Raw genomic sequence first — 21,059 nt, 5'->3', positions numbered from 1 at the left:
CTGTTCAGTCACACTATAGCCTGGGAATCAGAGGTCTGCTCCCAAGCTACAGTGAGTACAGACCAGGAAATGGTCTGCAGTGATGCCCAGAACCTTTGTGACTCTGATTCAGGCCGTGAGGACCAAGTTTCTGAGCATAATGTTGACCTTTTGTCACAAACTGTAACACCTGTGGTTATAGACAATGAGGAACATACTGATGACGATGAGACGCAGATACCAGATTGGGATGACAACTTAAATATTCGGTCAGGGCAAGAAGAGGCTCGGTCTGAGGGGGAGGGGAGTGCAAACACAACAATTGATGATGAAGTTCTAGATCCCACCTACTGTCAACCCCCAGTCAGGCACTCGAGGAGGTCAACAGAGGCGGTGGAGGAGGATGCAACCGACGACGAAGTTACCTTGCGCCTTCCTGGACAGAGTCGGAGCATTGGTAGCACGTCTACAACTGCATCATCAGCCACCACTCTGCCTCTGAGCACTAATCGGGGGGGGGGCTCAGCAGGTCGCATGCCCTCTAAGCCTTGCCTAGCCTGGTCCTTTTTTGACATAGCAAAAGATCGCCCAAATTATGTGATGTGTAAAATTTGTCGTGATTCTGTTAGTAGAGGTCAAAACCTCAGCAGTTTGACAACTTCTTCCATGAATCGTCACATGAATAAATATCATAGGTCCCAGTGGGAAGTTCACCGTGCTGCAACGCAGCCTAGCTGAGCGAACCATCCACGGCCTGCCCCTTCCAGTGCATCTGCGTGCTCTTCATCTTCTAGGACTGTGGGGACAGCTGTCACACCTGGTTTTCCACGCACAACTTCCACCACTGTAACCGCAACAGGCAGTTTGCTTGGTAGGTCGTCAGTTGGTTTGAAAGGGGAAACAAGTGAGTGTGTACAGCTCTCTCAGACATCGATAGCACCAATGTTGGATGAAGGCAACATCATGTCTCCGCCTGCACTTTCCTCACAAACCTGCATTTTTCCAGGGACACCCTACTCAACACCGTCTACACACAGCAGCCAGATCTCTGTCCCTCAGATGTGGTGAAATAAAAGGCCATTTCCTGCGACCCATGACAAAGCTAAGAGGTTGACTCTATCCCTCTGTAAGCTCTTGGCTACTGAAATGCTGCCTTTCCGCCTAGTAGACACACAGGATTTTAGAGACCTTATGTCTGTCGCTGTGCCCCAGTACCAGATGCCTAGTCGCCACTACTTCTCTAAGAAAGATGTGCCCGCGCTACACCAGCATGTCGCACACAACATCACCGCTTCCTTGAGAAACTCTGTGTGTGAACGGGTGCATTTCACCACCGATACTTGGACCAGTAAGCATGAACAGGGACGTTACATGTCGCTGACTGGGCACTGGGTAACTATGGTGATAGATGGTGAAGGGTCTGCTGCACAAGTCTTGCCGTCCCCACGACTTGTGTGTCAATCCTCTGTCTGTCCAAGTTCCGCCACTGCTTCTGCCTCCTCCACCTCATCTGGGTCCTGCACCTCCGCACCAAGCCTGCCTGGTCAGGCCACCAGCGTTCTCACTGCGCAGAAGGAATCACGCACCCCTCATTACTATGCTGGCAGCAGAGCGCAACGGCATCAGGCAGTCTTTAGCTTGACATGTCTTGGTAATAGGAGTCACACAGCTGAGGAGTTGTGGTCAGCTCTGCGGTCCGAGTTTAATAAATGGTTGTCTCCACTCAACCTGCAGCCTTGTAAGGCCGTGTGCGACAATGCTGCAAACCTGGGTGCAGCCCTTCGCCTGGGCAAGGTAACACACGTGCCTTGTATGGCTCACGTGTTGAACCTTGTTGTCCAGCAATTTTTAACACACTATCCCGGCCTAGATGGCCTTCTGACCAGGGCACAAAAACTGTCTGCTCACTTCCGCCATTCAACCGCCGCAGCTGAGCGACTTGCATCGCTCCAGAAGTCTTTCGGCCTGCCGGTTCATGGCCTGAAATGCGATGTGCCGACACGCTGGAATTCGACTCTCCACATGTTACAGCAACTGTGGCAGCACCGCCGAGCCCTGGTGCAATACGTCATGACATATAGCCTGGGCCAACGAGATGCAGAGGTGGGGCAGATCACCCTGATGGAGTGGTCTCAGATCAAGGACCTATGCACCCTTCTGCACAGTTTCGACATGGCGACGAATATGTTTAGCGCTGACAATGCCATTATCAGCATGACAATTCCAGTCATTTACATGCTGGAGAACACGCTAAACACTATTCGGAGTCAGGGAGTGGGACAACAGGAATGGGAGGAACTACAGGAGGATTCATATGCGCAAGGGACAACAACATCACCAAGGTCCAGACGTTCATCATCACCAACGCGGCAGGCATTGGACCATGGGGGACAGGGATCAACAAGGGCGCATAGTAGCAGACGAAATGTTGAGGAAGGTGCAGGAGAACATGAAGGAGGACGAACTGTCCATGGACATGGAAGACATGGACATGTCCATGGACATGGACATGGAAGACTCAGCGGATGAGGGAGACCTTGGTCAAATTTCAGTTGAAAGAGGTTGGGGGGAGATGTCAGAGGAAGAAAGAACGGGTAGCACCTCTATGCCACATACACAGCGTGGACTTGGTCCGCATGGCTGCGCAAGACACATGAGTGCCTTCTTGTTGCACTACCTTTAACATGACCCTCGTATTGTCAAAATTAGAAGTGATGATGACTACTGGCTTGCCACACTATTAGATCCCCGGTACAAGTCCAAATTTTGTGACATAATTCCAGCCATAGAAAGGGACAAACGTATGCAGGAGTATCAGCAGAAGCTGTTACCCGATCTTAGCTCGGCTTTTCCACTAAACAACCGTGGTGCAGGGAGTGAATCTCACAGTTGTAACTTGACAAACATGGGACGGTCTCTTCATCTTCAACAGTCTACCCATACCAGTAGGACTATATCTGGTGCTGGTAACAGCAATTTTATGGAATCTTTTCATAATTTTTTTACACCCTCCTTTGCAAGGCCACCAGAGACAACAAGTCTGACACATAGTCAACGGCTGGAAAGGATGATACAGGAGTATCTCCAAATGAACATCGATGCCATGACTTTGCAAATGGAGCCTTGCTCATTTTGGGCTTCAAATCTAGAAAAATGGCCAGAGCTCTCAAGTTACGCCTTGGAGATTTTGTCGTGTCCAGCTGCCAGCGTTGTCTCTGAACGTGTCTTCAGTGCTGCTGGGTGTGTGCTGACAGATAAGCGCACGCGTCTGTCCAGTGACAATGTGGACAGACTAACGTTCATCAAAATGAACATGTCATGGATCCACCAGGAATTTACTACCCCTGTGTCATCCTGGGGAGAGTAAATGCTTGTGGATTTTGAATGTGCTTGATACAAATCTAGCTGTGAAGTGTACAACTAGGGCACAAGTGCTGCCACTGAATGGGTGGGTGTGTGTGGGGCACAATTTTTGGAAAAAGGGACACTCCGCTTGGAGTAACCCTTGCTTACATAGTTTTAAAAAATGATCCAAGATGCATACAGCTGGGATCAGGAAAGACTTTGCTACCTACCCCGGTGTCATCCTGGGGACGGTTAAGTATGGCGTATTTTTGAATGTGCTTGATGCAAATCTAGCTGTGAAGTGTACAACTAGGGCACAAGTGCTGCCACTGAATGGGTGGGTGTGTGTGGGGCACAATTTTTGGAAAAAAAGGGAGACTCCGCTTGGAGTAACCCTTGCTTGCTGTGTTTTTTAAAAATGATCCAAGATGAACAGAGCTGGGATCAGGAAAGACTTTGCTACCTACCCCTGTGTCATCCTGGGGATGGTTAAGTATGGCATATTTTTTAATGTGCTTGATGCAAATCTAGCTGTGAAGTGTACAACTAGGGCACAACTGCTGCCACTGAATGGGTGGGTGTGTGTGGGGCACAATTTTTGGAAACAAAGGGAGACTCCGCTTGGAGTAACCCTTGCTTGCTGTGTTTTTAAAAATGATCCAAGATGAACAGAGCTGGGATCAGGAAAGACTTTGCTACCTACCCCGGTGTCATCCTGGGGACGGTTAAGTATGGCGTATTTTTGAATGTGCTTGATGCAAATCTAGCTGTGAAGTGTACAACTAGGGCACAAGTGCTGCCACTGAATGGGTGGGTGTGTGTGGGGCACAATTTTTGGAAAAAAAGGGAGACTCCGCTTGGAGTAACCCTTGCTTGCTGTGTTTTTAAAAATGATCCAAGATGAACAGAGCTGGGATCAGGAAAGACTTTGCTACCTACCTCGGTGTCATCCTGGGGACGGTTAAGTATGGCGTATTTTTGAATGTGCTTGATGCAAATCTAGCTGTGAAGTGTACAACTAGGGCACAAGTGCTGCCACTGAAGGGGTGGGTGTGTGTGGGGCACAATTTTTGGAAAAAAAGGGAGACTCCGCTTGGAATAACCCTTGCTTGCTGTGTTTTTAAAAATGATCCAAGATGAACAGAGCTGGGATCAGGAAAGACTTAGCTACCTACCCCGGTGTCCTCCTGGGGACGGTTAAGTATGGCGTATTTTTGAATGTGCTTGATGCAAATCTAGCTGTGAAGTGTACAACTGGGGCACAAGTGCTGCCACTGAAGGGGTGTCTGTGTGGCCCAATTTTTGGAAAAAAGGGAGACTCCGCTTGCAGTCACCTTGCGGTGTTTTACATGATTTTAGAAGGGCATGCCATGCCTATATCTGTGTCTCGTCCTCTTTTTCCTCGTTACGCTCTTTTGTTTTCGCATGAGTATATGTCCTTGTCACTTTCCCATGTGTTTGTGTTGTGTTGTGAGTTGTTTGTCACCTTTTGGACACCTTTGAGGGTGTTTTCTAGGTGTTTTTATGTGTTTGTGATTGCTTGCCATTGTTTCCTATGCAGTTTGAGTTCGGTTGGTCGAACGTTCGACGAACCGAACTCGAACGGGAGCTTGGGAGTGACACCATTCTGGAAACAAGACACCTCAAGGTTTTCATTCAGTGGTATAGTGACCATTTTGAATCCACGAGTACTTCACAGAATTTGATAAGCTTAATGCTGCTTTACACACAGCGACATTTCTAGTGATGTCGCTTGTGAAAGCACCCGTCCCTGTTGTTTGTGCATCACGGGCAAATCGCTGCCCGTGGCACACAATATCGCTAGGACGTGTCACACATACTTACCTTCCTAGCAACGTCACTGTGGGTGGCAAACAACCTCTTTTTTAAGGGGGAGGTTTGTGCGCCGTCACAGCGATGTCACACAGTGGCCCACCAATAGAAGCGGAGGTGCGGATACCAGCCGCATTAACGACACACCTACCTCGTTGCTGGCAGAATGCAGGTACGTTGTTGTTCATCGTTCCCAGGGTGTCACACGTAGAGATGTGTGCTGCCTCGGGAACGAAGAACAATCTGCGTCCAGCAACAGCAACGATATTTGGGAAATGAACGACATGTCAACGATCAACGATTAGGTGAGTATTTTTTATCATTAGCGGTCGCTTGTAGGTGTCACACACAACAACGTCGCTAACGAGGCCGGATGCGTGTCACGAATTCCGTGACCCCAACGGTATCTTGTTAGCGATGTCGTTGTGTGTAACGAGGCCTTTAGGTTGCTATATTGAAAATTTTCATTTTTTTCACTAATATGTTCCTTTAGCACAAAATTTCTCACAACCAGCGGCATGCACCATCAGCAATATTATGAAAAGGAGCGACGTGCCAACGATCATTGATTTTTGACATTTTTGCTATCGTTGATCGTCGCTCTTTGGTGTCCCATGCTGCGATGTCGCTAACGGCCCCCGGATGTGCGTCACTAACGACGTGACCCAGACGATATATCGTTAGCGATGTCGCAGCATGTAAAGCATTATTAAGTTCACACTACTGTATAAAACATAGTCAGTGTCTCATCAAAAAAATTCAGACAATTTTTTTTCACATGTCATCCGTGTACAATTTGCCTTTTTTACAGCATCAGATATTGATAAGTTAGAAGACCATTCACAGGTTCCTTTGTCAAGGAATTGCAATATAGAGGTAAAAAACTAACATCTATACCATGGCTCTGTATAGTGTCCGATTTTTTTGTGCACCCATAGACTAGAATGAGCAAGACTCACCTCGCGCTCCCACACATGTGGTGGTCCCCTGGCAGTTAAGCTGTCGCAGCCCACCTGGTGCCTCCAGCTACATTACCATACCTATGGCACCAACTATACAGTTATCCTTGAAAAAGACCTCACTGAGGTCGAAAGGTTGGATTGTTGGATTTTTTGGAGTGCTGGTCTATAATAAAATCTTCACATTGCAGCAGCTCAATTTTCACTCTTTGTATTATTGGTGCTGAGGTCTACTTTCTATAAACAAGTCTCATTGGACACATGACAATTTTTTGTTTCACATGTTATCCGTGTACAATTTGCTTTTTTTATAGCAGCAGATATTGATAACTTAGAAGAACAGTCACAGGTTCCTTTGTCAAGGAATTGCAATATAGAGGTAAAAAACTAACATCTATACCATGGCTCTGTATAGTATCCGATTTTTTTGTGCACCCATAGACTAAAATGAGCAAGACTCAATGACACCTCACTCTCCCACACATGCGGTGGTCCCCTGGCAATTAATTTTCATTCTTTGTATTGGTGCTGAGGTCTACTTTCTATAAACAAGTCTCATTGGACACATGAAAGAAACTAGTGCATGCTGCTATTTTTTTTACACTCCGATTTGGTTAGTGAAAAAAATCGCTCATCTGCACTGTCCCAATGGATAACACTGGTCCGTTTACTGTTCAGTTTTCACGGACAGCACTGTTGCACTCTAAATGAAAATATATTTGTGTGAACCTAGCCATAAACTCCAATCTGATCTGGCGAGTCGGAATTTCAGTCTTATGAATGAGAAGCGTACCGGAATGGCGATGGAAACAATTGAAGAAGGCGATCGGTGATTATTTTATTGTACTTACATTACATAACACATGTTTAGACAGATTTGTCAAACAAACATTTTTGGGAGTGCTCCTTTAATGTCAGCCGACCATAGAGTGATTTTAAAAGTGGTTTGTTTAATTAGAAGGGTAACACTACAATTGTGACGTTCCCTGATGAAGTGGTGAAACGCGCATCGGGACGTTCGGGTGTAACACAAACCAAGTAGTAAATTGGTTAGTAATTAATGCAACCTTAATGATAATTATTGAATTGATGTTGTTTAGACTATTTTAACATTACTAAGGGTGAGATATTGGACGTAACCTATTAGCGACAAAGTGCAAAACAACTTACTGGAAGTTTAACTAATTGATTACTGGACACATTATAGTTAAGGATCTTTTCCTATATTTCATCACTTTTATTGAGGTTGTATAACTGCCTGTATAATCATCTTGTTTTGAATCTGCTTTGATTGTGATCTCGCCCATACTGTGCACTGCTTGTTTTTTAATCGTGTTTTAAATTGATATGGATAAAACAAAAAAACTTTTTTAATAAATTGGATCAATACCACTATTTTTTCATTGCGCTTCAATTGTGAAGAAGGTCAAGAATAGTTCTTAAGGTAGTGTTGTATCTTCCATAATTATACAGTATTTTATTGTTTCTGTACTCAACAGTCTCATCCTCTTTTTCCAGAGCCGTACAGCCCCGCTGTTTGGGTCATGATGTTTGTCATGTGTCTTACTGTGGTCGCTGTCACAGTTTTCATCTTCGAGTATTTCAGCCCTGTTGGATATAACCGAAGTCTCTCCACAGGAAAGCGTAAGTACCTAAACTACAATGCTTCCCCTTTCGATTCTATAAATCGTCTTGCACTTTGCTGTTTAGTTCTTCTTAATTGCCATCGTTGTAGTTCAGAATTTTGACTTGTCTGGTTCTTGCCTTTTTCTTTTTTATTTCTCCCAGAGTTATCCTTTCTCTCTTTTATGATAACTTTCTAACGATTGATAGTTGAGGATGTCATCGTTTTATTTTTAGCATTCCATGTTCATCGCTATTTTGCTACAGGCTTGTACCGTTGAAGATGTGAAACTGAAATATTTTGTGATCCTGCCATTTTTTAGTGCACAGTGTTCTGTATCACAGCCTGGTTTTATAGAATTAAAGTGTCTTTGACTTCTGAACTGTTGTAGAAATGTGACATGCTATAGTGGCTTTTTAGTCATCTTCTATTACTTAAAGGATTTTTCCCACAAGGTTGATTTTAATCCATAGATCTTGGAATAATAATAATTTCTGCAATTGAATGTGTTTAAAAAAGTCTCTGTATTGAGATAATCTTATATATGTGCCCCTGTTGTGTACTGTGTAATGGCCGTGTCTGACCGCACAAAGACATGGTCTGATCATACTACAGCTCCTGGGCTGGGGAGGAAGTAGGAAAACCACATACAACAATATAAAAAAACTCACCAAAAGGAGCCAAGACAGATGATGTATGCACACACAGAATGTGGTGAGCCTTCCAGATTGTGGGCTGCAGCCATCTTTATGAGGAAGGCTCACCACATTCTGTGTGTGCATACAGTACATCACCTGTCTTGGCTCCTTTTGGTGAGTTTTTCTGGGGAGGAAGTAAAAAATTATGCAAACATTTGTGGTACTAAAAATAATTCTTTCTATGAGGTAAAACTTTTTTTTCAAAACAGACAGGTAAATGTTTTACCTCACAAAAAGAATCCTCTATGATCCTGTGCTATAATATTTATATACTTTATTACTTCCTTCCCAACCCAGGAGATGTGGTTTGATCAGACCATGTCCCTGTACAGTCGACACAGCCATTACACAGTACATAGCAGCGGCACATATATAAGATTATCTCAGCACAGGAACATTTTTCTATAACACATCCAGTTTTACAAATTATTATCATTCTAAGATCTATTGATTAAAATAAATTTTAAAATATACTTTATTAACAGGAAACCCTTTTAAGGGTAAATTATTTGTTACTAATTAAAACTAGAACTAGAAAAAATCTTTATTTTCTAAACTATTTTTAACTAGTTTCACGGTTGTCTCTCTGTGGTAGAGACTAGTGACAGATGTTGGGCCAGAATCTTTTTGCTTTGAGACCCTGCACATTAAATATATTCCTTTTCCTCTGGCTAAAAGAGGTTAATGTGCATGTCATCACCTCCTCAGGTGTTTCTGGTTTGGAACCACTCCCAGTCCCTATATATACCCTCTTCTCCCTGCAGAGGGCACCGTTTTTTCTTATTCAATTGGAAGCTTGGCCTGGAGGTGAAAGCACCTGGAGTAGCCCTCTTTGCTACTTGCTGTGTTGGCTGCAGCATTGGTGCTGACTGCAGCAGTCCATGGTGTGCTTATTGTACGGTGTGAAAGTTTCCCAGTTGTCTGTTTACTTCTCCCGTGACACTAGTAAGTGGAATACATGGGTGAGTGACTATATTTTGGGATTGACCTGCTCCTTGACTTCTACAATGGGGAATTAAAAGTAAAGAATACTCATGGAAGGCAGTCCATAAGTATTTTTATATTACGTTAAAAGGTTTTTGTTCACTATTTGCCACCAGAAAAGCGGCCATATTTGCCAAATCTCTAAACTCCTAAGATTTCACCATGAACTTTAAAAAGTTGGGGACACCTTTTTGCTGAACCATACTGAGCTTGGAAATGGTAAAAAAATAAATAATAATAATCGAATACTTACTTCACTGCTGACCTCATGACCAGATGGGAAGAGAAGGGGCAGCCGGAGAGGTGAGCGGTGTGGGGAGAACTTTTTTTTTTAAAATTGTACATTTATTATGCTCTGAGGTCTAGATAGACCCTAGTGTATGAGAAGGAAGATTTAGTTTGTGCAGAAAACATGACTGTTAATTGAATTTCTTGAAAAAAACACATCAGATCTGCTCATCTTAAGGCACATCATGTTTCATTTTCCATTAAACTATTAGAATGTATTTTTCAATAAAAGTTTTATTTAACGGTAGCTGTACTTCTATGCTAGCACCAGTAGTTATCTGTAACTTATGTTTAAGCTCAGATGCAACACCACCAAATAAAATGGTATGCATTATACAGTTTCCATCGACATCAAAAAGCTGTTTGTACAAACATTTTTATATATATATATATATATATATATATATACTATATATATATATATATATATATATATATATATATATATATATATATATATATATATATATATATATGAAAAAATGGTGCATTGATCCAGCAAGGGCAAGGCAGAAGCAGGTTGCTGATAACCTGTGAGATTTGGACTGTGAAGAAGGAGGGTGTCACCGCCGAAACATGAAGCTCCATCTTCGTTATTGTCTGCTGATACCAATTTTTCCTGTTCCTACTGGATCTTTCTGTTTTCAACGGAATTTGGTAATAATGATTTGGATTACGTTAATTAGCAATCTGCTTCTGCCTTGTCATTGCTGGATCAATGCACCATTTTTTCATTCAGAGAAGGATGGTCTCCCAATCCTGATCAGTGCAGGACTGAAGTGATCAGGTTAGTTGTGGACCCAGGTGACGGACAAGCTGAGCAGGCTTTCATTAGCCTCTGTGATATACTGTATATATATATATATATATATATATATATAGATAGATACATATATGGGTATATATATCCCCACATCCACGACAATTCGTGCAACAGGGTGGACATATACTGTATATATATATATATATATATATATATATATATATATATATACATATATACCGTATATTTGCATCTTAAAAAAAAACAATGCCAGACTTGTTGTTTTTTTCATAATTCTGCCTCTTCAAGAATTATAAATTTGTACTAGGAAAAACTATTTCTTCCCAGCTACATCAATGGAAAAAAAATAAATGTTATGAGCCATTGAATGAAGAGAGACAAGAAAGATGTTCCTTGCTAAAACCATTTAATTGCTCAAAAAAAGAATAGTAATTTCTGTTTATTTCTGTTTACTTTTCTGTTTACTTACTAAGTATTAAATGAATCCAAAATGAAAAAGAAAGAGAGATTGATGGATCTGCTGTACTTTTTGATGAAAACACCCCCCACAAAAAAATTGTGTGATTGTATCATACGTATAATCATTTACACCAAAATGTTATCTTTGAATGTCCAGTAATTAAACATCTTATTGTCATGACTATAGATTGGCTCTGATAGGGTTAAGTTAGGTGGGAGGGGTCTGTTCGATCTTGCCTTGTTCCGGGGCTCACACTGCTTTATCATGGTGTGGATACCTCCGGAACGCTGCCAGTAATAGTTCCATGCATTCTGGTTCCTGAGTGTTTCTGATCTGTCCAATTACCCAGCCTACATCTCCCTGACCTATGTTCCCCTAGTTCTGTACTCCCATCCAGTATACCTGACCTCAGTCCCGTTCTGTGTCTCAACCTCCAACCCCTCCTCTGTACTTTCCTGATCTCCCAGCCTCTGACCTCGGTTACGTTCCCTGACTACGGTTCTGCTCCTCTTTGGCTCCTGACATGACTCTCTGGCTTCCAACCCCTTGTTTCCATTTACCTACAGCTTGCTCACAACCTTGGTTAGACGTGACATCCCAGTTTTGACTTTAGCTTCTTTGACTATTCTGACTCTTGTGCTAGCGACCTCTTGTGTTCTTTTGGTCTTACTGCACGTAGAAGTTTGATCGTCTCTAAGCCCCCGGCCCCCAAGTGGAAGCTTGACATTTATGGTGTCCTACAACTGGGAAAGATAATAAAATTAGTTTCATACTGCCATGTAAACAAAAAATAACTCTTACTAAAAGTAATAAAAAAAAGTTAGAGTTTTAAATATACAGAGATTAACCCCTTCCCCCCAGCCTGTTTTCACTTTCTTGACCATGCCAATTCTTTCAATTCTGACCAGTGTCACTTTATGCGATAATAACAAATGCTTCAACGGATCCCAGTGACTCTGAGTAGAGATGAGCCACCACCTTAGTGTTCGAGTTCGGTTCGTCGAACGGCGGGTGTGTTCATTCAACGTTCGTCGAACACTTTTAAACACCTTTGAACACCATTGAAAACAATGGCAGGCAAACACAAACACATACAAACATGCACAAACACGAACGCACACACACATATTATGCTCACCTTACCTTCCATTCCATCGCCGGCCTCCTGGGACTTGCAGTTCGCCAGTACAGGATGTGTATCGGGTAACCATGGGACCGATGCCCTGGATCTTCCGCTGCCAGTGCGCTGACGTCAAAGGCAGGAGCCACTTGCTACTGATTAGCCAGCGCGCTGCCTTTGAGTAGCGTCTGACAGAGGAAGTTCCTCCCTCGTTGCCATGGTTTTCCAATACACATCCTGTAGCGGCAAACTACGTGTATCGGGTAACCATCGCGATGAGGGAGGAACTTCCTCTGTCAGACGCTACTCTAAGGCAGTGCGCTGGCCAATCAGAGGCAAGTGGCTCCTGCCTTTGACGTCAGCGTGCTGGCAGCGGAAGCTCCGGAGTATCGGTCGCATGGTTACCCGATACACATCCTGTACCGGTGAACTGCAAGTCCCAGAAGGCCGGCGATGGAATGGAAGGTATGGCGAGCATATGTGTGTCTATGTGTGTGTGCATGTGTGTTTGTGTGTGTTTGTGCATTTTTGTTTGTGTATGTTTATGTGTTTTTGTGCATGTGTGGAATAGCACAATATGGGACCAGGATGGGACATTTAACAAGTTGTGGAACGGATCATCAGCATTGCAATAATTTCCTATGGGAAATCTTGCTTTGCTGAACGAGTAACTTGGTTAACAAGCACAGTACCAGAACGGATTGTTCTCGTTAACCAAGGTTCCACTGTATTAACATTGAATGAAAGTATTACTGTGAAAAGCCAGTTACGCTTTTGGTGATCGAACCGTTATCGAACATAACCTCGAACTGTTGAACTTGAAGCTAATTGTTCGTGTTCGTCGAACGACTCGAACATCGACTAAAACAGGTTGAATTTGAGATTGGCGAACAGTTCGATTCGAACACCTCTCATCTCTAACTCTGAGATTGTTTAAGTCTAACGTGTTGTACTTCATGTTAGTGATACATTTTGGTCAATATAATTAACGTTTATTTTTAAAATATTGAACATTTTACAAAAAAATTGACAATTTTACGATTTTTAAATTTTGTATTTCAATGCCATTAAACCAGATAGTTACTGTATATTTGCCACATGTCTACTTTACATCAGCACCATTTTTGAAAAATATAGTATATCACAAAACTGAGTACACCCCTCACACTTTTGCAAATATTTGATTATATCTTTTTTTGGGACAAAACCAAAGATATAAGATTTTATTACAATGCAAAGTAGTCAGTGTACAGCTTCCATAAAAAACTTCTAAAAAACTCAGCACACAGACAATATTGTCTAAACTTCTGGCAATAAAAGTGAGTACATTCCTATGTGAAAGTGGGCATTTTCCCTCCCCGGTGTCATGTAACTTGTTAGGCTGCTTTCACACATCCGGTTTGAGCAGTGCGGCTCAATCCGGCTGTGAAGCCTATGCAACGGATGCGGTGAAAACACTGCATCCTTTGCATAAGTTTTTTACATGCGGCCTGTCCGGTTTTTGCCGCTTGCGGCATGCTACTGAGCATGCGCAGTGGCAAAAACCGCATGCGGCGGCCGGATGCGTTTTTTGCCGCATCGCGCCGCATCCGGCATCCATAGGGATGCATTGGGAAAAGCGCCGCATCGGCCGGATGCGTCGCGATGTGGTTTCTTTTGCCGGAGCAAAAAACGTGCCAGGGAACGTTCCATCCGGCCGCCGCATCGGCTAAATCTGCCGCATGCGGCAAAAACCGGACCGAACGCAAGCCCATGCGGCACAATGCGGCACTAATTAAAGTCTATGCAGGAAAAACGCAACCGGCAGCAAAAAAAAACAGTTGCGGTTTTCCTGCAAAGTGCCGGATTGTGCCGCATTGCAAAAGCCGGATGTGTGAAAGCAGCCTTAGTGTTACAAGGTCTCAGGTGTGAATGGGGAACATGTGTATTAAATTTGGCATTATCACTCACATACTCTCTCATACCAGTCACTGGAAAGTCAATATGAACAAGGGGGGACAGGGCTGCACAGCTGAATCAGTAATAAAATGTTAAAGAGAGGTGAGGGTGCACACCTACTAGCAAACTGTCATAGGAAGAGGAAGAAGTAGGCATAGAGCACTCAACTCACCAGGTAGTATAGAAATATGCAAAATATTTATTATAGAAATATCAGTGCAAAAAAACACCATTAAAAACAATTAAAAACACCAGGACACCTGTCCCATGAACCAAGCAGTAAAGTGCAGATGCAAGGCACACAAATACATGTAATGGCAGTATAATAGTAGTATATAATTGGCAAATACAAAGTAGCAAGACCTGTAAAAAACACAAGGGATTTCCTGAGGCAGGTAAAAGCCCCTAACATACAGGTCAGACAACAGAAATAATTTACCAAAGGAGGTCCATGAGCCAATAGCCACCTACGTAGGGTCAAAAAATGACCTTCCCCTGATGAAGCTCTTGTGATGAGAGCGACACGCGTAGGGTTTGGGCATTTCTCTTGACACCCCATGACTTAATTTTTTGACCCTACTTAGGTGGTTATTGGCTCATGGACCTCCTTTGATAAATTATTTCTGTTGTCTGACCTGTATGTTAGGGGATTTACCTGCCCCAGGAAATCCCTTGTGTTTTTTACAGGTCTTGCTACTTTGTATTTGCCAATTATATACTACTATTATACTGCCATTACATGTATTTGTGTGCCTTGCATCTGCACTTTACTGCTTGGTTCATGGGACAGGTGTCCTGGTGTTTTTAATTGTTTTTAATGGTGTTTTCTTGCACTGATATTTCTATAATAAATATTTTGCGTATTTCTATACTACCTGGTGAGTTGAGTGCTCTATGCCTACTTCTTCCTCTTCCTATGATGGAAAGTCAATATGGTTCCTCATGGCAAAGAACTCTCTGAGGATGTGAAAATGTATTGTTGCTCTACATAATGATGGCCTAGGCTTTAAGAAAGTTGCCAACACAGTGAAACTGAACTGCAGCTAGTTGGCCAAGACCATACAGCAGTTTAACAAGACAGGTTCCTTTCAGAACACGTCTTGCCATGGTCGACCAAAGAAATTGAGTCACATGCTCATATCCAGAGGTTGTCTTTTCAAAATAGACATATAAGTATTGACAATATTGCTGCAGAGGTTAAAGGGTAAATTTAACAAAAATACAATATATCCAGCTCCCCAGTCTGTGTCTAGGTTCCACCTGGGTTGGTGCACGGTATCCGTGGTTGGCGTCCACAGCTGTCACGACCATTGAAAGGGAGGAGGGGAGGGAAACATATCCAGCACCATGTCTTTAAAAAAACTTCAAATTTATTAATTCTTTCTTATATGGACTAAAACTTTCCATATGCCTTATAGCGCCTCACACACAGCATCAAATTGGTCTGCATGGCTGTGATCCCAGAAGGAAAACTCTTCTAAAGATTAAGCACAAGGAAGTTCGCAGTTTGCTGATTACAAGCAGATTAAGGACATGGATAACTGGAACCAAGTACAAGATAAACTTATTTGGTTTAGATGGTGTTAAGTGTGTGTAGCGGCAACCAGGTGGTTAGTAGAAAGAAAAGTGTGTCCTGCCTATAGTTAAGCATGGTGGTGTGAGTGTCATGCTTTAGGGCTGCATGAGTGCTGTCGGCTGTGGGGAACTACAGTTCATTGAGGGAACCATAAATGCTAACATGAACTGTGACATTCTGAAGCAGGGAAGAATCCACTCCCTTCAGAAACAGGGCAACATGATAACGACACCAAGCACAACTCCAAGATGACCACTGCTTTGCTAAAGAAACTGAGGGTAAATGTGTTGGACTGGCCAAACATGTCTCCAGACATAAACCCTAATGAGGATCTGTGGGGCCTCCTCAAATGGAAGGTCGAGGAGCGTAAGATTTCCAACATTCGCCAGTTCCATGATGTCATTATGGAGCAGTGGAAGAGGATTTCAGTGGCTCCTTTAAAGCTCTAGTGAACTTCATCCCCAAGAGAGTAAAGACAGTGCTTGAAAATTTTGGTAGGCACACAAAATATTGACATATTGGGCACAATTTGGCCATTTTCACTTACAGGTGTACTCACTTTTGTTGCCAGTGGTTTAGACATTAATAGCTGTGTTAAGTTATTTAGAGGGCACCAAATTTACACTGTTCTACAAGCTGGACACTGACTACTGTACATTGTATCACAATGTTATATATTCATTGTTCTCCCATGAAAAGTTATAATAAAATATTTACAAAAATTTGATGGGTGTATTAACTTTTCTGCTATTCTGTAGGTTTTTTTTCATTTTGATGTCAGAAGGATTAAGTTTATCAGTAGAGTTGAGCGCGGTTCGCGGTTCGAGGTTCTCCAGTTCGAGGCTCGAGTGATTTTGGGGGCTGCTCTAGATCAAACTAGAACTCGAGCTTTTTGCAAAAGCTCGATAGTTCTACATACGTTCGAGAACGGTTCTACCAGCAAAAAGCAGGGCTTTTTACAGCTACAGTGTGCAGGAGCCATCGCTGGCAGCCTGCCAGAAGCTGGTAACCAAGATAAACATCGGGTATCCAACCAAAGCGCTTTGGTTAGTAACCCGATGTTTATCCTAGTTACGTGCAGGAAGCCCACACTTCCCTGCTCAGCTCGCTCCGCCCCCTCCTGCCCGCGGCATGTACACATACATACACACACACACACACACACACACTCTGCACACATGGTCCCGCTCGGCGTACCTGCGGTGATGAAGTCCCGCCATCCCGACCTCAGCGCTGTCACTGTCCTCCATGGCCACCGCTTGTCACATCACCTTCTCTCGCTTCCGACCCGAGACTGACTAGCGGTGACGTCACAGGACTCTCGCGATACTTGGCTGTGAAGGCAGCAGTCATTGAACTCAGTGACAGGTGCTGTCACCAGTGCAGGAGATCAGCGCAGGTAATGTACCTCGCTGACAGCAGCACTTGTCATCCCCTGCAGTGACCTGGGCTGACTCATTGATGTTAGCTCAGGTCACTGCATTGCTCTCCCAGCCAATGGGGAACATTCTGCTCTTCATTGACTGGGACAGTGTGGATCGTCATGGCAACCCCTTGGATTACAGCAGACCTGGATTTGTTTTTCTTTCTAATAAATTGGTTAAAGAGGGAACGTTTTGGGGAGTGTTTTTTCAAATAAAAATGTGTTTGTCGTCTATTTTTTTTATTACTGACTGGGTTGGTGATGTCGGGTATCTGATAGACGCCTGACCTCACAAACCCCAGGGCTTGATGCCAGGTGACATTACACATCTGGTATTAACCCCATATATTACCCCGTTTGCCACCGCACCAGGGCGCGGGATGAGCTGGGGCGAAGCACCAGGATTGGCGCATCTAATGGATGCGCCACTTCTGGGGCGGCTGCGGCCTGCTATTTTTAGGCTGGGGAGAGTCCAATAACCATGGACCTCCCTAGTCTGAGAATATCAGACCCCAGCTGTCTGCTTTACCTTGGCTGGTGATCCAATTTTGGGGGGACCCCTACGTGTTTTTTTTTTTTAATTATTTATTTAATTTAAAATAACAGCGTGGGGTGCCCTCAGTTTTGGATTACCAGCCAAGGTGAGGTTGCCAGCTGTGGTCTGCAGGCTGCAGCCGTCTGCTTTACCCTAGCTGGCTACAAAACTAGGGGGAACCCTACGTCATTTTTTTTTTTCATTTTTTTGGCTAAATACAAAGCTAAGCACCCCTTAGTGCCACATGAAAGGCACCAAAGGGTGCAAAATTACAAAATGCAGGAGAGTGGGATATTATGTGTCTTTCTGCCATTATAATGACAGAAAAGACTGATATGAAGTGCACAAGCACAAGAAAATCACCAGAGCGCTCTACGCTGTGAAAAGCAGTAGAAAATGGCACTGGAGTGAACATGTGACCGCCTCATGTAGGATGAAGCTATGGATCCTGGGTAAATTTATGCATTTACCCTCCTTCAGTTTTTTTGCAGTACACAAAAAAAACGGAAGGCACACGGATGACAAACAGATGACATACGGACCGTCTACGGAACGGAAACGAATGCCACACGGATGCACCCGTGAAAAAAAACGGACTGTTTTTTGCAGACTGCAAAAATGGATCGGTGGTGTTAATGTAGCCTTATTCTGATCTGCTGTTTATAAACAGCAGGCAGAAATAAGTGAATAACGCCCCCCGGCGTCAGAAAATCTCCGAGGTTTCAGGGCTAGCTGAGACCCTGGAGATCATGATTCAGGACGGTTTTTCCGGTCCCCGCTCACGTGATCACAGGTATACACCGTACACTGATGATCACGTTACAGTAAATGACAGCGCCGGTAAAAAATTATTTATCTCCCATCTGGCATGAACATACACTTCTTCTCCACTTTTTCTCCACTTTTTCTCCATTTTTTCTCCACTTTTTCTCCACTTTTTCTCCATTTTTTTCCACTTTTTCTCCACTTTTGCTACATTTTTTCTCCACTTCTTCACTTTTTCTCCACTTTTTCTCCACTTTTTCTCCACTTTTTCTCCACTTTTTCTCCACTTTTTCTCCACTTCTTCTCCATTTTTTCTCCACTTTTTCTCCACTTTTTCTCCACTTTTTCTCCACTTTTTCTACATTTTTTCTCCACTTTTTCTCCACTTTTTCTCCACTTTTTCTCCATTATTTCTCCACTTTTTCTCCACTTTTTCTCCACTTTTTCTCCATTTTTTCTCCACTTTTTCTTCACTTTTTCTCCACTTTTTCTCCGTTCTTTTTCTATGGTCAGTCTACCCATTAGCTCTGCCATGCATAGTGTAGCTCTACACCTACTGCACATGTTACTTTATGATTGACATCTCTTTCGTACCAGAGCTGTCTAAGCCTACTCTGACCCCATATTTGTCATTACTATATTGTCCTTGTACTGTATTATGACATTTGTATCATGTGTTTCATTTCTTGCTGTGTTGCAATTTTTTTGCTGCATCCCAATTGTACCTCTACATTGTTCGAGTTTATGTTATTGTTCTCTCACTCTTATGTGATACTGATTATTGTCATTTTTCAGGATTACATGCAGATAAGTCCAATCTGACGAAGGCTCAGGCCGAAACGTCATTTGTAACTTGTTTTGGACAAAAACATATATGCTTATGAAAAAAAAAATTTCTTAATACGGACCAATAAAGAGTGATTTTGCATTACTATCCGTTGTGACTTACTGACTTAGTCTGGGAGATTTAGAGTGCCGAGGTTACTCACTAATTTTATCTATTATTACCTCTGAGCACCTATATACCAGTGAGCAGAGCTTCCTCTACAGTAGTTCTCCTGATTAGGCATGCCCTTATCTCATGAGCAGGGCATTGCAGCTTTGGTAGCAACCATTACGACATGGACTCTGCTGCTGTGGACCCGAGGAGAGTGAGTGCAGATTCATTGCACCCACACTCCTCACATGAAGGGTCCGCACTCCTAGAAAATTAGGGATACGTTCCCTGAGTGTCTCCCCCCATATTCTAGACGGTCCAGAGTCATCGTGGGACCCCTTTATTTTTTTTCTTACAATAAATTGGTGAAACAGGAAATGTTTTGAGGACTGTTTTTTCAAATAAATTTCTTTTGTCGATTTTTTTTTTTTGTTAGTACTGACAGTTTATGATGTTGGGTATCTAATAGACGCCATGACATCACAAACTGCTGGGCTTGATCTCAGGTGACTTTACAGCTAGTATCAATCCGATTTATTACCCCGTTTGCCACTGCACCAGGGCACGGGATGAGCTGGGGTGAAGCGCCAGGATTGGCGCATCTAGTGGATGCGCCACGTCTGGGGTGCCTGCGGCCTGCTATTTTTAGGCTGTGAAGGCCCAATAACTATGGACCTTCCCACCCTGAGAATACCAGACCACAGCTGTCCGCTTTACCTTGGCTGGTGATCCAATTTGGGGGGAACCCTACTTTTTTTGTGTAATTATTAATATTTATAAAAATAATTATAAAAAAAGAGCCTGGGGGGACCTCCACATTGGATCCCCAACCACGGTAAAGCTGCCAGCTGTGGTTTTCAGGCTACAGCCGTCTGCTTTACCCTAGCTGGCTATCAAAAATGGGGGGACCCAACGTCATTTTTTTTTAACTATTTTTAAATAGAAAAAATTAATGGGCTTCCCTGTATTTTGATTGCCAACCAAGGTAACGGCAGGCAGATGGGGGTGGCAACCCATAGCTGTCTGCTTTATCTGCGCTGAGAATCAAAAATACCGCGGAGCGCTACGTCATTTTTTTTAAAGGTTTATTTTTACAGCACTGTGATGTCCAGCAATCAAAATACAGGGAAGCCCATTTTGTTTTTAGTTATTTAAATAAATAATTAAAAAAAATATATATGGGCTCCCGCTGCATTTTTTGTATTGCTAGCTAAGGGTAATCCAAGCAGCTACTGGCTGCTAACTCCCACTGCTTGGTGTTACTTTCACTGGCAATGGAAAATCCAGGGAAGCATTTTTTATTTTTTTTGCCAAAAAACTACAAAAAAAGGACGTGAGCTTCGCCATATTTTTGTATGCTAGCCAGGTATAGCAGGCAGGTGCTGGAAGAGTTGGATACAGTGCCAGAAGATGGCGCTTCTATGAAAATGCCATTTTCTGAGGCGGCTGCAGACTGCAATTCGCAGCAGTGGGGCCCAGAAAGCTCAGGCCAACCTGTGCTGCGGATTTCAATCCCCAGCTGCCTAGTTGTACCTGGCTGGACACAAAAATGGGGCAAAGCCTACGTCATTTTTTTTCTAATTATTTCATGAAATTCATGAAATAATAAAAAAAGGGCTTCCCTTTATTTTTGGTTCCCAGCCGGGTACAAATAGGCAACTGGGGGTTGGGGGCAGCCGTACCTGGCTAGCATACAAAAATATGGCGAAGCCCACATAATTTTTTCAGGGGGCAAAAAACTTCTGCATACAGTCCTGGATGGAGTATGCTGAGCCTTGTAGTTCTGCAGCTGCTGTTTGTCTGTATGGAGA

General features: G+C 43.2%; 1 protein-coding gene across 4 annotated transcripts in view; it reads left to right on the top strand.

The window, feature by feature from the left end:
• Positions 1–21,059, top strand: part of GRIN2D (glutamate ionotropic receptor NMDA type subunit 2D) — a 1,213,579-nt gene that overhangs the window by 935,223 nt on the left and 257,297 nt on the right. For all 4 annotated transcript variants that reach the window (XM_075328780.1, XM_075328779.1, XM_075328778.1 and 1 more), the window contains one exon: positions 7,635–7,760. In XM_075328780.1, the coding sequence (XP_075184895.1) occupies positions 7,635–7,760 (126 nt within the window). The remainder of the gene's footprint in view (positions 1–7,634; positions 7,761–21,059) is intronic.

Source organism: Anomaloglossus baeobatrachus, chromosome 11 (assembly GCF_048569485.1).
Source record: "Anomaloglossus baeobatrachus isolate aAnoBae1 chromosome 11, aAnoBae1.hap1, whole genome shotgun sequence".
Taxonomy (NCBI): domain Eukaryota; kingdom Metazoa; phylum Chordata; class Amphibia; order Anura; family Aromobatidae; genus Anomaloglossus; species Anomaloglossus baeobatrachus.
This window is presented reverse-complemented; position numbering and strand designations above follow the sequence as displayed.